Below are 17,271 nucleotides of genomic sequence, written 5' to 3' on the forward strand. Positions count from 1 at the left end.
CGGTTGCGGCCTGCTGCTGTCTCCCAAGCGGGAGCTCGGCCACAGATGTCTGCTCTCTCCGCCGGCTTGTTCTCCACTGAGCTCTGCAGGCGGGCTTTTATACTTCTGGGTTGGCGCCGTGATCTCTGAGGGGCGGGCGCCGGACCCAGTGGCTCCGCCCACATTGGTGTTAGGGGAGGTTCGGCCCTCAGCGGGGCTGTGGGGTATCCCACTGCCTCGCTACACTCCTGCTCTGTGTTTTGCCTGTATTCTGCCATATATTTAATGTTATAGCAGTCTTGGATGATGACCGAGCATGTTGATCATTTTAAGAACATTTTCACTGCAGATCTGACAAAATTGAAAGAAGGTATTAATGCGAGATTTCTAAAGACAGAACTTGACCCAAGGTTTAAGAATCTGAAGTGCCTTCCAAAATCTGAGAGGGACGAGGTGTGGAGCATGCTTTCAGAAGTCTTAAAAGAGCAACACTCCGATGCAGAAACTACAGAACTTGAACCACAAAAAAAAAAAAAAAAAAAAAAAATCAGCATTCTGCTTGTGGCATCTGACTCAGATGATGAAAATGAACGTGCGTTAGTCTCCACTGCTTTGGATCGTTATTGAGCAGAACCTATCATCAGCATGGACGCATATCCTCTGAAATGGTGGTTGAAGCATGAAGTATGAATCTTTAGCACATCTGGCACGTAAATATCTTGCAATGCCAGCTACAACAGTGCCATGCAAATGCCTGTTCTCACTTTCAGATGACATTGTAAACAAGAAGTGGGCAGCATTGTCTCCTACACATGTAAACAAATTTGTTTGTCTGAGCAATTGGCTGAACAAGAAGTAGGACTAAGTGGACTTGTAGGCTCTCACGTTTGACATTGTTTTATTTTTGAAGGCAGGTCTTTTTTGTGTGCATAATTCTACATTTGTAAGTTCAACTTTCATGATGACGAGATTGCACTCTTAATACAGTACTTGTATTAAACGAATTGAAAAATACTATTTCTTGTTTTTACAGTGCAAATATTTAGAATAAAAACAACTATAAAGTGAGCACTGTACACTTCGTATTCTGTGTTGAAATTTAAATCAACATATTTGAAAATGTGGAAAACATCCAAAAATATTTAAATAAATGGTATTCTATTATTGCTTAACAGGACGATTAACCATGCGATTAAATTATTGTAATCGCTTGACAGCCCTAGTTGATAATATACATAGTGTTAGTTGCCAGAGAAGGTGACAGTAGATGGTGCTCAACAGGGTGCACCATGGCGCCTGGGGTTTCTAGGGCAATACACCTGGCATGCTGCAAATGGCAGAGCTCTGTGCTGCTCTCCCCAGCAGCTCTGATCCCAGGGCAAACTGGGGGTACTGGGTAGCCCTGCAGGGGTGGGTCTACTGCCTAATGCCCCCAGAGCTGGGGACTGAGGGCGCAGGCCCAACCCAGTATGGGGGGCTCACGGGAGGGGCTGCACTTCCCCTTCTCCCTGGCACCATATCAGAGCCCCCTTCTCTGGCCAGTGGGGTAAGCCTGGGCCAGGAGGCGGGACTTTTCCCCCTGCCTGACACCGATTGGCCAGTTGGTCCCTCGGCACCGCCCTACTGAAGCGCCATTGGACCTTCCCCTGTCCGTAACCGAGAAGGGACGATTGCTATGGCGACAGGGACGCGTCCAGCCATTCCCACTTCTTGCCTTAGCCCGCTCCCCCGTGAAATCCGGATAGAACCAGGCGGAGAGAAGGGGCGAGCTGCTTCCTTGTTCTCGCGAGAGGCTCTGCGGGGAACCCTAGCAACGGCGAGAGCGGAGTGTAAACAACCGACCCGGAGAGCCGGCGATGGAGGGGGAGGCGGCGGTGGCCGGAGCCGAGGGGCCCTTCTGCCTGCAGCGTATCCTCTCCCTGCGCCCCCTCAGCGGCTCCTGGGTCCTGGCTGGGCAGCGCTGGGGATAAGGGGGGGGATGCTCGGGGGTGATTTGCTGAGGGTTCACCCCGGGGGCTCCTCGCTCGGGGGGGGGGGGAGGCGGAAGGTTTCTGGGGGTTCACCCCGGGAGAGGGGGAGCCGAGGATCTTCACCCAGGGCAGGGGGGTGTTGGGGGTTTCAATCTCGCTTTGCGGGGTGGGCTGTCGGGCTCTGGCCTCTGGGGATTTTTGGAGAGTTTGATTCAACTGAGAACAAATCTCCATGAATGGAGATTCCCCACCCTTGGTTTTGAGTCCAGGGCAAGTTCAAGCAGTGGGGTGATGTGTGCTGGGGTCCCCTAGTTGTCTGCATGGATCAGTGCCACTGCATGGATCACCCCCCCCCCCCTCCCTGCCTGAGCTCTGTCCAGGATTGGGGAAGGACCACCTCTGTGGCCCATTCAGACAGGCTTCTCAGTGGCATCTGCAGTAAAAGCTTCACTCGATGCCCATATCGTTGTATTTGCCAGGTTCAGACCTGCCCAGTGGGAGCCAGGCCAAAATCACGTAATTATGATAGGAAAAACCGGAGATTACCAATTTATTTTACCAACACTCTCCTACTTGCTGCTGGCTAATACAGACGCCCCCCCGACTTACGCAATCGTTCCATTCCGGAAAGCCTTGCGTAACTCGAATTTTGCGTAAGTCAGAAACGTATACCCATACGTTATGCAAAAATTTCTGCAACTCGAAAATCCTATTTCTGGCTTATGGAACTTTTTCCGTAAGTGCGAATTTCCATAAGTCGGGTCTTGCGTAACCCGGGGAGCATGTGTAGTGAACTTCCCTGGGAACCCGGGGGGAATAAACCATAAGTTAGCACAGAATTTAATTTTTTTATTTGAATGAAGACAGCTAAGTCTCCAGCCCTCATGATTAAGAAGACCTTCTCGATGTGAACTGACTGTAGCTTGATGCAGAGCCATCTTGCTGTATCTACAAACAGATGACTCCACTGCCACTGGTATGGAAACAGAAAAGTGAAATTGTCCTGATTCTTGTTAGTTTCACCTGGGGGTTCTGAATAGTAACAGTGGGAATGTCCATAGTCTTGTTCATTACAGTGTGCCGCCAAGATCCACTGTTGTTGTTTAGAATCCCTGGGTGAAATATTAACAAGAACCATAACAATGTCACTTTTCTGTTGCTACTTGGGAAAGCTGTGAGCAACAACTGAAGTACTGGAGCTGTTGCCTCTTACTCCTTTTTCTATTTGTCTCTCTGTAGCAAGCATCTGGTAAGTTTTTTCCAAGCCTTTTCCATAAGGCACCAAATACCTATCAGAAGGTAACCCACGTTTGCTTGTTCCTCCACTTGGCAATATTTGAACCACTGACTTAGAGTGAAAGGCTCTAATTCTGTCATCAAGGGCCTGAATTATTCAATCATTCCCTAAAGATCTATTTTTAATTCAGTAGTTTATACAAGTAATATAGGAATTTTAGATTGCAGTACAGCAATTTAGAAGGTTTATTTCTGAGTTATGACATTTAAAAACAATCAGTTTAACTCCTTTTCAGTTATAAAAAGAGCAAAGACAAATTATAAGTTAGTGGTTTCAGGTTTGTTTTGTTTTGTATATTTAGAGGCTGGCAATCAGGAGATCTGAGTTCTGTTCCCAACCTTGGAAGGGCTGGTCTTCACTACCTGCCCAGATCAGCGGTAGAAAAATTGATCTCTCGGGGATCGATTTATCGCGTCTCGTCGGGACGCAATAATCGATCCCCGAATCGACGCACGTACTCCACCAGCCCAGGTAGGAGTAAGCGCCATCGACGGGGGAGCCGCAGCGGTCGATTTGCCGCCGTCCTCACAGCGGGGTAAGTCGGATCAGATACGTCGAATTCAGCTACGCTATTCGCGTAGCTGAATTTGCATATCTGAAATCGATCCCCCCCATAGTGTAGACGTAGCCTTTGTGACCCTATGTAATCCACTTCTCTGTGATTCAGTTTCTATTTCCTTAAAACAGAAATTCTTCAGTGCCCTGTGGCTAGTAAAAGGCACTACATAAGAGTGTCTATATTATAAAAGACATTTAAAATAAAATGTGTAGACAATGTTTGCTCAAAAATTTAGCTGAATGAGGAATTTGGTCTTTAAAAGATTATTGTGCATCTGAAATATGATTTTTGAAGAAAAATTTCAAGATTTTTAACATGAGGTTTTATTCCACATGCATAGCACCTGCAATAACACAGTAGTCTAGACCATAATGTCACATAAGGGCTATCAAGTCAGTAAAACACTTTTAAAAAACTAGCAGCAAACTACCCGTCTTGGAAGCACCTAAATCACCAAGAGCATTTGCATTAGTTTGAAATGTCTGGTGGATATGACATAGTGACATTTCTATCCACATTGTAAAAGATTCTATAACTGTAGAATAGAATTGTCAATATGGAGAAAAAGGAATGAAGTGTTGCACATATGTAAAACAATTTGACAAAATCTGTCTCTCTCATTATACAATTAAGCATCCAGTGAGAGAAATGTTTTTAGCCAAATTGCTGGATGCACAGTATTGTATTTAAATTGTACCATATAAACATTCAAACCTCTATTTACTACTACAATATGACAGTACCAAAAGGCTGCTTAATTGATTACAGTGACATTATCCTGCTTTTTATTATTTGATAATTTATAAAATGATACTTAGTACATTTTTCAGCTTCCGAGTGCTTTGCAAACTTTAATTAAAGTACCATTCAGTTATGGTGCTAGTGAATTAATAGTAAATCATAATTGTTATATACCCAGCAAGGTCGGCAACTTATCATCCCCGTTCTACGGATAAGGGACTCTAAGGACCATACATTTAATCTGATTTGCCCAAGGCCCCACAACACGATAGTAGCAGGGCCAGAACTAGAACGCACACATTTGTGAGTCCCAGTCCCAGATGACTAGATCATACCTGCCTCAAATGTTACTTTTATTATACCTTTTGCTATAATTAAAGCAGCTACAGTTACATTGTGATTTCTATTATAAACTTCTATTTATGCACGTGTAGCTTTCTGAAAAGTCCTTTGTAGCTGAAACTTGCTATTGCTAGTCTCAGCTCTGTTATTTATTTATTTGTTTTTTTTAAAAGCTGGAGCAAAATCCATTCATGATATGAAGTTATTGGAGCGTGGGGAGAAAAGTGTTCCCAGCATATTAAGACTTTTTTGACTTATCAACCAATAGCTCAAAAGCATTTGTGGGGCAAGCCCTCTAAACCTCACATGTAAATTACTACCTCCCTTTGCTGTATGTATAACCAAGGCACATTTAAAAATAACCCCTCTTCTTAAATGCTCATTTCCAATCAGCAAAAGATTTTTGTAACTTCAGCTAATGAAGCCTTGACCTTTGGCAATAACACAGTTAACTTTTTCCTTTGCTTGCCCCTTTCTCTCCAAATATATAGACACACATATATGGATAAAATATAATACAGCCAAGGACAATTTTCCAAAGAAACCAGGGATTTTAGGAAGCACTGGCAAGTGTACAAATATCTGATTCAGGCACATAATCACAGTCAAGTACAAATACATAAGTAGCACACATACATTGGCCCCTCCTTTATAAAAAGTTGGGCTTTAGTATCCATGCTGTGCAAATAGGACCTCACTTTTTAAAGTCTCATTCACAAGATACCTTCCCCAGACATAAAGTAGCAACATGGTCACTTTATGTACAGTGAAAGGATGAAGAGTGAATTGATCATAGGGTGTCTAGCTTTTAAAAAATGATTCTTATACTACTTACTAAACTCAATCAACCAAAACTCCTGACCTCCCAAATCAATTCTGCCACCAGACTTCCTCTGCTTTTGCTGCTCCCTACCAATCTCCAGAGCAACTTAAAAAAACCTATGGTTTCCCTGTTGTGCATTTTGCTCCCAGTAACTCTTCTCCCTCCCTCCCTGTCTCATCTTGTGAACACTAGAGCAGCTGCAGCCACTTAGCTCTTTCTGCCCCTCTAGCAAACAGTTAGTGGTCCCTGGACCACTTTGCTGCCCAATTCCCCCCCCCCCTCCAGTTAAGACCACGAAAAGAACAAAGTTGGCTGATAATGTAAGGTCTCCAGCATTTGCCTTTGGGAGCGGGGAGCTGAGACTCAGGAGACAGACAGCTTCTAAACTCTTAGAAGGTTGGTCAGGCTCCAGTTCTTCAGGACAGCTCTTCAAAGTCCTGTCCAAAGAGCAACTGTTCTCAGCTACATTCTCCCTGCCCAACTTAATGGGCACATGGGCTGTTGCTGGGACACTTTGCTAGAAGGAGATTGTAAAGCATTCATTGAAACACACACCTCTCAATCCTCCCATTAAAATCAGTTAATCCATTTTTTTCCCTAATGTAACTAAAGGAGATGTAGGACTGTTAAACCAACATAACAGAAGCTTCAGTGCTCAATTTACTGTTATTTTTCCCCAAAGGGTGGATCCCACAGATGTGCATTTGCTAGATCAGATCTCTAAACCTCATAAAAAATGGTTAGCTTTCTAAAAGGATGTAATTCACCCAGAGGCATAACGACAGTGAAAGTCCCCTGGTGCAATATAGCCACTGTGACTATGTACCTGAGAGTAGAGTTTGGCCTATTGTTTATATTAAGCACAGCAATTGGCATCTAGCTATAGCAGAGCAAATAGGTGGTATTTTAATGCTGTGCAATCCTGCAGTGAAAAGTTTGAGTGCTAAATTCTGTTCTTGAATGCAGCAACATGCCTTTCATTGGAGCTGTGTATGGGCATCCAAGAGCCAAAGTTAGCCCTAAATATATGAAATTTGCCCTTACATAGAACAGGGGAGAGGCTGATAATTACTGCTTTATGAATAACTGCTCTTTTTTAATGATTATATAAAAATTATTTTAATTCTCATTGGAAAGCACCACATATGTCAGCTGCTTTAGACTTGACAAAACATACAGAAGTTACCATTACAGAAGACTCAGAAGATGATTATCAGTATGAAGAGGTAATTTACTTAATAATAATATTGCCAATAATAATAATACCTTTTTCTTTTATAGTGCCTTTAATCAGTAGATCTCAAAATTTAGGAGATAATCTTAAGAGAGATCTGTATTGTAGTATCCACCTCTTCTTTTATTTAAATGCACCAGTCACTAAGATATCTTAGTACCAAAGAAGTAAATTCTATTTTATGAAGCATACTTTAAAATATGCATGATATTCAGTGTATATTTTCACTTAATAAAAAGAACTAGTAACATTTGATTTATGTCTTATTTCCATTTAGATAATTTTTAAAAGGTAGCAGTAACTCAGTTTAGCTGATTTCAGCTTATTCATAGTGAGCTAATTTCAGCTTATTCATTATTTAAATATGTTTATATTATTATATAATATATCCTTGCTTTCTTGGACATTGTTTTCAGTATATTAATGTATTGGTCTTTGATATAAACAAAATCCTCTAACTAAAGCCTGTGCTTGATCTCTTTTTGAATTGTAGTTGTGTGAAGGAGTGTAAACCCCACACTGGTGAACAAAGTGTTAGTAGGAGCTGGAGAGTTCAATTAGCCCATCTTCCTGCACCTGGAGGGTGTGTCAGGGTTGATTTGTTATCAGACCCAGCTGGAGGAGCTGGGTTGTCTCATTAAGCAGGGAAGTGAAAACTACAAGAGGGGGTATACGGGTGAGGGATAGAGTTCTCTTAGCCTGGAAAAGGAATTATAGGGTAGCTGTAGGAAAAGGGCTAATTTTGTGCTTAGGCTCGCCGAAGTAGTGCTTCTAAGGAAGTAGTATTGGTGGTGGATGTTCTATACCAGGATGCTGGAGGGAACCTAGTGGGATTAAAAGATCAAGTCTGGAGGGACAGAAACTGCTTTAGTTAGGTTTGGTTTCTCTGGGATTTTCTGTGCTTTGTTGGTGAAGGCTGAGGGAAGCCTAGGAATTTTACTCTGAGAGAAGTGGGACTGTAAAGGAATCTAGTATGAGCAGAAAATGCTATGGTGGTAATTAGCATGTATAGGATACTACTCATGTGAGACCGTGACACCTCTGAAAGGGTAAGACTTTTAAGGGACCTGCCTGGAGGACCAAGTTGTGAGAAGATGACACCACTGTAGGACTGAAGCAATGGTTGGCAGAAGGTGCTAATGAGGAGAAACTATTATACCAGGCTGGGCCAGCAGTGAGTCCACTCTTCCCCAAATAATCTACTATGTCAGTCAGCAGGCTCTTACCCTAAGCCTGGTGAAATCCATGAGAATCTTTCCACTGAGCCTCGGATCAAGTGCTGAGAGATCAGGGTTGAAAGTCCATCTCCAAAGAAGTCAATGAGAGTTTTGTCACTGATTTAAATAGGGTAAGGATACCACTCTGAGAGTGTGTGTGTGTGTGTTTAAATAAATATTGTATGCTTCAGCGCCAAGTAGAACAATAATCAGTTGTGTAATTCTAACACCAAGCTTCAAATATGTCTACTAGCATAAGACTTTTTTTTTTTTTTTTTTTTTTTTAAATTACTGTGTGCTGTTGGGACTTAATTACATTCTGGAAGAAAGTATAATACATTAAAATATGCATTGATGTGACTTCATTTATATTTGGGTTTAGGTTCCAGCAGATGATGATTTTAGTCTCCTAGAAGGTGATGAAGATCTGGTAAAGGCTTTGCAGACAATACAGGAGCAGGCTGAAGATGCACAAATTATAGTAAGAGTTTTCAAAAAACTGTTAAGAATCCATCAGTAATCAAACTGATTTCTATTGGCTTAAAGTTTAGACATTGAACACTCTCTTAATTATTGAATACAAGTATGGGTAGAGCCTTTTACACTTCTTATGGCATAAATATCTAGAAACATTTAGATATGATGTAATTAGGAGAACCGAGCTTAAATAAATTCATTTCCATCCACCCTGATATTCCTCTATTCACTGTTTGCCTGTCTTGTTATATATTTCATGCATTGCTCAATATTTTAAGGAAAAAAGTAGACTTAATTCGCTAAAATGTGTTAGGATACTTTTCTCTAAATGGAATGAGTTAAATAAAATATTTAGGCCCTGATTCAGCCAAGTTCCATTGAAGCATGTGCTTTAATCACTGTTTAACATGTGCTTAAATGCTTTGCTGAACAGGAGTAGAATTACTCAAATGATTTTATTAAAAAAACCAAAAAGTATATACCGGCTGCTTGGCTGAATGAGAGCTGTGATCAAATTATGACCCATTTAACAACTAGTGTTAATTTTAGATACTTTTACCTTTTACAGTTTGATTTTTAAAACTGCAATAGAATACCATGTAGTGGTGTGATGGGATTGTGTTATGTTCACAGCACACACCCACATGTTAATTTTAAAAACATAAATACTCTTGTTGGAAGGCTGTAACACGACACTACTTTTTTTTTTTATTATTAATTTAAAGAATTCAAAATAACACCAAGAACCCCAAAATGGTGAGAGACAAAGCAGGGTGCTCACTAAAACAGAGAGGCCCAACTCAGCCCTCCCTACTGTAGGCTGGCTCTTAGCAAAACTTCTGCTGCTGCTAGGACCAGATCATATGCTTCCCTACAGAGCCAGCCAGCTACCCACCTTTAGGTGGGACTAGGAAAATCCTTGAGAATTTGAATTGATCACAACTTGAACAGTTGTTTTCAGTATACCATAGTGACTTCAGATGCTATTTCCAGTTGCAGAAAAATTACTTGGTTTGGCTTACTATGGTCACATAGTGTAAGGTACCGTTCCTTTCCATTATACCATCAATTTTTTTATATATTTTTCATCATTTATGCAGTGAGTGAGTGTCATAATCTTTGTTCTGCAAAGGCAAATGAATGTAACTTTTTTTTTTTTTTAATGAAAGTGACTAGTTCTCAGTGACAACCGAGGGAAGACGTGTGTGTGTGTGTGTGTGTGTAAGTAAACTCATCAGTTCTGAGGTCAATATTAAACCTTGGATGAAAAAATCTGAAAATAAGAGGTACATCTGAAAGCAGATTCAGTTTTTAAAATGTATGGTTTTTGAAGCATTGGAAATATTTGAAATTCTTCACAAATCTGCTGTAATTACATCTGACTATGCACCTTGACACTTAAAATCCAGAACAATGGACAGTGTTACTAGTCTAATCTTTTGACAGTGTACAACTGCCTAATCTTTCAGCTGTTTCATAAGTGTTTCTCTATTGAATTGTAAGACTGCTACACAGGAACACTTGATATGTGATGCACTTGGGGTGTGTATATATGCCCTGTATGAACACCTAAAGCTTCCTGCAGTTTTGATAGCAAAAAGCACCATGCCCATATTTAGCCTCAAGTTCAATATGATTTTTTTGTGGTTCTAGCTAAAAGGTTTCTCTTTGCTTCTGGACTTGATATTCAGATATTTAATACAATTTTCACTGTAAATCATAGTTTTTGCCAACAGCGTATGTCAATCACTTTCATTAGATGGCAGGATAGTGCAAAACAAAGGTACTTTTAATCACACTTGTTGTTGGCCTTAATGCTTTCATAATTAAATGTTTACTGCATATTTTATGAGGCGTATCTGCTAGGTTGTTCAGTGCTCATTTACTAGATAACCCAGATGTTGAAGCAAGTGGTTTTGATGACTCAGCAAGTACTAGTCTTCTCTCTGATTGCCTGCTGAATCAATATCCTCACACTGTGCTAAGAAACACATCTTTATGTGAAGCAAAACTGAGGCAATGAATGCCTGTAGCCCTGAGATTTCCTGGCATGTTTTGCAAGTGGTAATCCTTCTGTCTTGGCTAAATTCCACCATAAACTAATGTCCTGGTACACCTATGCTTCCCCTGTAGCTTCAGTTCAATTGCTGTATATTTTACACCCAATTCCATAATAAAAGAATTTCATCCACTATTTAAATGCAGACTTTAAGGAAATGCAGTATTTATGCAATTGTGGTGCATAGATCAAGTAGGTATCCAAAAGTACAGTAAGCATTATACAGCCCACACCCTCAACTTAGAAATCATGGTTATTTATAGTTTGTGTCCATGGCTTTCATTTTCTCTAAGAAGATGAAACATAGGCTGTTAAACTTAAGCAGAGACACAATTGTCTTAATTTTAATAACTGGCACTTTCAGTAAACCAAGACTACTGTGTGCCAAACAGCTAGGATGTGTTAGTATCCATTATCTTGGGCAGGGGTGGGCAAACTTTTTGGCCTGAGGGCTGCATCGGGTTTCCAAAATTGTATGGAGGGCTGGTTAGGGGAGACTGTGCCTCCCCAGACAGCCAGGCATGGCCCGGCCCCCGCCCCTATCGGACCCCTCCTGCTTCCTGCCCCCTGGGACTTCTGCATGGAGCAGCTCTAACTTATACCATTGGTGTAAGCTCTCAGGACCTGATGCCAATAGAAGACAGGGCATAGTGGAGCTCTGTTCTATCCTGCTGCTTCACCCCTATTTTGTTTCAGTCCTCATTTGTCCTGTTTTAGTCCCACGTCATTACTTTTGCTGTTGTTCTTGCCTTGAACAGTATAAAGTAATGTGGTAGCTGATCCCAGAATGTAATTGCTGTCAAAAGTAACTGAGTTTTTCCATATGGAAAAATGGAATCTTCAGCTCTTTATACATTCACTTCCAGAATAAGATGTCCTGTCTTCTCATTCAATTCTATTTTTCCTATAGTACACAAAGCAAGCAGGATTATGATGGAGGAGTTTCCTCTGGATGTATTTTTAATCTTCTTTCCATATAAAAATGATGTTGAGCCTTTTAAGTGGGATAATCACGTCTTCTATGTCTTGTCCAAGAAGTTATGAATCTAGATTTTTTTTTTTTTCCATAACAGAAAATAGCTCTGGATTACCTATGGCTGCAGGAACACTTCATTTCTGGATTCTTCTTTTGTGTCCTATGTGAACAGTCAAATTCCCTTAAAATTAGTTTGTATTCTGCCTTCATAGATTTCATTTAATTTGAGCCTACTGTCCAAAATTCTGCACTTTCCTGTTTTTCGTCCGTCCTTGCCTCCAGCTGAATAAGTTTTGAAGGAATCTCTTCTAATGCATTTTCTTGACAGTCTCTGTTCTACCACCTCTGGTCTTGTTTGGAGTTTCTTTTAGCATTCCTTGGACAGAAAATTCCTGAGAACCAGCAGATGGTACTATGACACCCTAGGTGTGAAGCTGTCCCAATGTTATTATTGGGCATGCTTGCTATCAGCAGATTCAGCATCCTCTGGGGATTTGGGGGGTGGTTGTTGTTTTTTTTTTTTTTTTTAACTTTTATTCAGTAAAAGAAATTGAACAAAACCCTTACACTGAATAAATCACCAGAAGATCTTACATGGTGTTTGTCTCATTTCTTACTGATTCTCTGTAATATGTGAGCACCCCACAGTCATTCATGGGTTTTATCCTCTCAACATTCCTGTGAAACAGGTGTGTTCCCCATTTTTTGGATGGGGAAACTGAGGCTCAGGATAGATTAAGTGACTAGCCTGGCATCATACAAGAAGTCTGTGGTAGGACCAGGAACTGAACTCAGGTCTTTTAAAGTCTAGTCCAGTAGATGATCATTTTTACCTGTACGGTTCTTCTTAACAGTTCCTTGCTCAGGCCCAGCCCTTGAAATAACTCTTAAGGTATTTGCTAGATGCCGCTGTACTATATGAATCAAATTAATATCTGGCAGAGTTCCATTGACTACAATGTGTTTTGCTAGGGATGAATTTGGCCCAGTGTTTTAAAACTGTCTTATGGATGTGTTTTAAGGGCCTGCAATCAGCCTATGGTAGTGTGACCAAGAGATCTCCTGATCTTAATTGGTGGAGGGCATAGGGGAAGCATAAGCATTACAGGAATCCCCTGGGCCGGGAGTTCACATTGTGGTCCACCAAAAAGTCTCTTGTGAGGTCTCTAACGAAAGCCTGTGTCACACAGGTCATTGGTATCATTGTGGAAAGCATGCACTGATCTTAAAAACATAAGAGCGGCCATACTGGGTCAGACCAAAGGTCTATCCAGCCCAGTATCCTGTCTACTGACAGTGGCCAATGCCAGATGCCCCAGAGGGAGTGAACCTAACAGGTAATGATCAAGTGATCTCTCTCCTGCCATCCATCTCCACCCTCTGACAAACAGAGGCTAGGGACACCGTTCCTTACCCATCCTGGTTAATGCCATTAATGGACTTAACCTCCATGAATTTATCTAGTTCTCTTTTAAACCCTGTTATAGTCCTAGCCTTCACAACCTCCTCAGGCAAGGAGTTCCACAGGTTGGCTGTGTGAACTACTTCCTTTTATTTGTTTTAAACCTGCTACCCATTACATGTTGTGTAAGGAATTAAGTATTTAAACTGAATTATGTTTTTATGGTTTGTATCTAGGGACTGGTCAACCAGAAAAAGTGAAAAGCAGGCTGTCTTTCAGACAAACGTTTCTCTGTTCACATTTAAATTAAGTATTGTATGATTCTTCTTTGAGTGCTTGCTCATGTCTATTCCATATTAGGTGTGTGTACTCGCTACATGCACCAGTGCCAGAAGTTGGGCCCCAGCTCAAGTCGAGCTGTGCAGCCCATTCCATGCTTTGCCTGGAACTCCAGATAGTGATGCAGGCCCTAGCCAGCTTCAGGTGCTGTCAACACCTGAAGCCCTTCAAACAGCTCAGGAGATCCTGACATTTCTGGTGCTGCCCTCTCACTGGCTCCCGTGGAACCCCGATCTCAGGGAAAACCTGCATTGGGACCTATGCATGTGTCCCTGCCTCAGCGGTACCGTTCCCCATGGAGAGGAACGTCCCGCCAGCATTTGCCATCTCTTCCCCCCAGCAGCAGGCTCCAGCTGCTGTGGGGAGCCCCGGGCCCTTTAAATCGCCTCTGGAGCCTGGCTCCCGGGCTCTGGCAGCCGGGCAGGGATTTAAAGGGCCTGGTGCTCCTGCCACTGCAGGGAGCCCTGGGCCTCTTAGGCTAGGTCTACACTGCAGCGGGGGTCCGACCTAAGATACGCAACTTCAGCTACGTGAATACCGTAGCTGAAGTTGCGTATTTTAGGTCGGCTTACCTAGCGGTGAGGACGCGGGAAAGTCGACCGCTGCCGCCGACTCCGCTGCCGCCTCCTGCCGAGGTGGATTTCCGGAGTCGACGGCAGAGCGATCAGGGATCGATTTTACCGCGTCTTCACTAGACGCGGTAAGTCGATCCCCGAAAAACTGATTGCTACCCGCCGGATCGGCGGGTAGTGAAGACAAAGCCTTAAAGCGCCACCGGAGCTCCAGCAGCAGGGCTGAGGCGGCGCTTTAAAGGGCCCGGAGCTCCCCACTGGGGCCGGAGCTCCGGGATCTTTAAATCCCCACCCGAGCCGGGCTGCTTGAGCTCTGGTGGTGATCTAAAGGGCCTGGGGCTCCCCGCAGCGGCTGGAGCCCTGGGCCCTTTAAATCACCACCGGAGAAGCCGGTCCAGTCCGGCACAGTGTACCAGACCGTACCGGCTTACTGTCACCTCCGGTCACCAGAGACCGCCGATCATCTGGCTGTCATCGCCCATCTCCAAAAGGAAGGTCGCCTTATTCAGGACAATGCAACCGGCCCGTAGTAGCTCCCGGTCCCGTTCAACGTACCGGTACTGGTCGAGTAGCGTGAGGCGTGGATCGCTGGGTATCTTACACAGATCAGCCAAACGCCGTCGGTCCCCAAGAGCCCGACCAAGACAGTCTCACTAGGACAGGTTGGCTTTGGGATGCAGCGACTGGCACTGGTCAGACAAGAGTCAGCGCTCAGCCCAATCCTGGTCACCCGGTACCGACCACTCCGCTGGTAACTCCAGCTCAGAGCAAGGTTCCCTAACTGCGGGACAAGCCTCGGTATAGGTGGTGCCGACTACATTATCAGCACCAAAACCTGTCCTATGCCCCCAAGCTCAGTAGCTGGTGCAGTGGTACCCTGGGAACCCTTGGGGCGGGGGTTCACCCAATCTTCCCAGGCTACCTGATCGGTGTCAGGAGCCTTGGAGAGGCCAGCAGCCTCGGTATTCCATCCCCCTCAGGTGCTTGAGACTTCAAGGGGTAAGGCCCTGCAGGTCCAGGAGGACCCAGGGGAGCAAGCTGCTGGACCACCAATGGACTTGGAGGTTCTTGTGGCATCATCCTTGTCATTGCCAGATGAGGCTATCCTGGGGCCCCCTCACCCAGTTCCTCAGCATGACGCCAAGGCACACCAGGAACTTTTGAAGAGGGTCGCTTCTAACTTCAGGCAGAGGAATTGGAGGAGCGCTCGGTCTCTGTTTGATGTCCTATGCTCCTTGGCTCCTGCCACGGTGGCTCTACCCCTTCCAAGATCACTAAGGGCCTGTGGCAGACCCCCTCTTCCCTGGCCCCTATCTCTAAAAGGGCCGAACATAAGTATTTAGTGCCAACCAAGGGGTATGGGTACTTATACTCCCACCCAGCCCCCAATTCCCTTGTGGTAGAGGTGGTTAACCACAAGGAGAGGCAGGGACAACCCAGGGCTACCCCCAAAAATAAAGACTCCAGGAGGCTGGATCTTTTTGGACATAAGGTTTATTCATCTTCCAGCCTTCAGCTGAGAGTAGCCAACCACCGAGCTCTCCTTGGCCAATATGACTTCAATACGGGGCAAACCATGGCCAAGTTCAAAGGGTCGCTCCCCAAGGCTTTCAAGAAGGAGTTCAGAGCGATCCTCGATGAGGGCATGACCGCGGCCAGGGTGGCCCTCCAGGCGATGTCAGGTGCTGCTGCCCACACCATGGCTTCCACTATCTCCATGCGGCGAGCCTCTTGGCTGCTCCTCTCTGGGTTGTCCACTGAGGCCCAGCAGTCTGTGCAGGACCTGCACTTCGATGGCCAAGCCCTATTTGCAGAGCAAACAGACATCAAATTGCATGACCTCAAGGACTGCCGCACCACCCTGAAGACCCTGGGTCTCTACGTCCCAGCCCCGGCGCGTAAGCGGTTCGATCTGCAGCAGACGCAGGGCCAGGGGAGCCAGCCTCGGCAGGACCAGCCCCATAAACGAGCCAAGGATTACAAGCGCTGTCCGAGCCACCCGCCTCCACCCTCTGCCCAGTTGGGCTCAACCCAGCATAAGCAGGGGGCCAAACCCTCATTTTGAGGGCGCACCTGAGGGCGACCTACTAGATTATTCCTCCGATCCTTCTTTCGCAGTGTTCTCCAACCGACTTTCCCTCTTACTCCCTGCCTGGATGGCTATAACTTTGGACCGATGTGTCCTCAGCACAGGAACAGGGTTATACCCTCCAGTTCCTTTCTACCCCCTGTTCCCACCTGCCTTTCCTGTCCCTCTTCAGGGACCCCTCTCACAAGAGCCTCCTTGCACAGGAGGTAAAGGGGTTGCTACAGCTGGGTGCGGTGGAAGAAGTTCCTCTCGAGTACAGGCACAAGAGGTTCTATTCCCGGTACTTTTTTAATCCCAAAGGCCAAGAGCAGTCTATGACCCATCCTGGACCTGCGAGACCTCAACGAGTAACTAAAGAATCTAAATTCCGCATGGTTTTCGTGGCTTCTATTATGCCCTCATTGGATCCAGGAGACTGGTATGCCGCCCTCGACTTGAAGGACACATACTTCCACATAGCGATCTTTCAAGAACACAGACGCTTCCTCCAGTTTATGGTGGGGCCCCACCACCACCAGTTTCCGGTCCTCCGTTTGGCCTGGTGACAGCACCTCGAGTGTTTACCAAGTGCATGTTGGCAGTAGTGGCTTACCTCAGGCACCGGGGTATCCAGATCTACCTGTACCTTGACAACTAGCTTGTCAAGGGCAGCTCCAGGTCTCCAGTCCAAAGGGATGTCGTGGTACTTCAAGCTACTTGCCACTCTCTGGGCCTATTGGTAAATGACACAAAGTCTATGTTAGTGCCAGTGCAGAGGATAGAGTTCATCGGACCGGTCCTCGACTCGACCTGCGCCAGGGCATTCCTGCCACTGGAAAGGTTCCACATGTTGATGAACCTCATCACGGAAGTCTCCGTGTTCCCTCTGACTAAAGCCAGGGTCTGTCTGTCCACCTGCTGGGCCACATGGCAGCGTGCACTTATGTGGTCCGCCATGCCAGGCTCTGCATGCGGCCACTGCAACAATGGCTGGCGACTGTCTATCCCCAGTCCCGAGATCCCCTGGAAAAGATCATTACCATTTCCCAGGCGATACTTACCTCGCTGCGGTGGCAGACCGACCACAGAACAGTCCTGGAAAGGGTTCTGTTTGACACCCCTCCCCACTCCATCGAGTTGGTGTCAGATGCCTCGGACCTTGGCTGGGGGGCACATATTGGCATCCTCCAGACTCAAGTGATATGGTCCCCAGACG

General features: G+C 44.8%; 1 protein-coding gene across 1 annotated transcript in view; it reads left to right on the top strand.

Moving 5' to 3' along the window:
* The first annotated feature begins 1,835 nt into the window (after positions 1–1,835).
* Positions 1,836–17,271, top strand: part of SPAG16 (sperm associated antigen 16) — a 771,051-nt gene continuing 755,615 nt past the window's right edge. Inside the window, exons 1-3 of the mRNA XM_065413738.1 lie at positions 1,836–1,887; positions 6,891–6,937; positions 8,545–8,643. Of these exons, the coding sequence (XP_065269810.1) occupies positions 1,836–1,887; positions 6,891–6,937; positions 8,545–8,643 (198 nt within the window). The remainder of the gene's footprint in view (positions 1,888–6,890; positions 6,938–8,544; positions 8,644–17,271) is intronic.

The sequence above is a fragment of the Emys orbicularis genome, chromosome 11, assembly GCF_028017835.1.
Source record: "Emys orbicularis isolate rEmyOrb1 chromosome 11, rEmyOrb1.hap1, whole genome shotgun sequence".
Classification (NCBI taxonomy): domain Eukaryota; kingdom Metazoa; phylum Chordata; order Testudines; family Emydidae; genus Emys; species Emys orbicularis.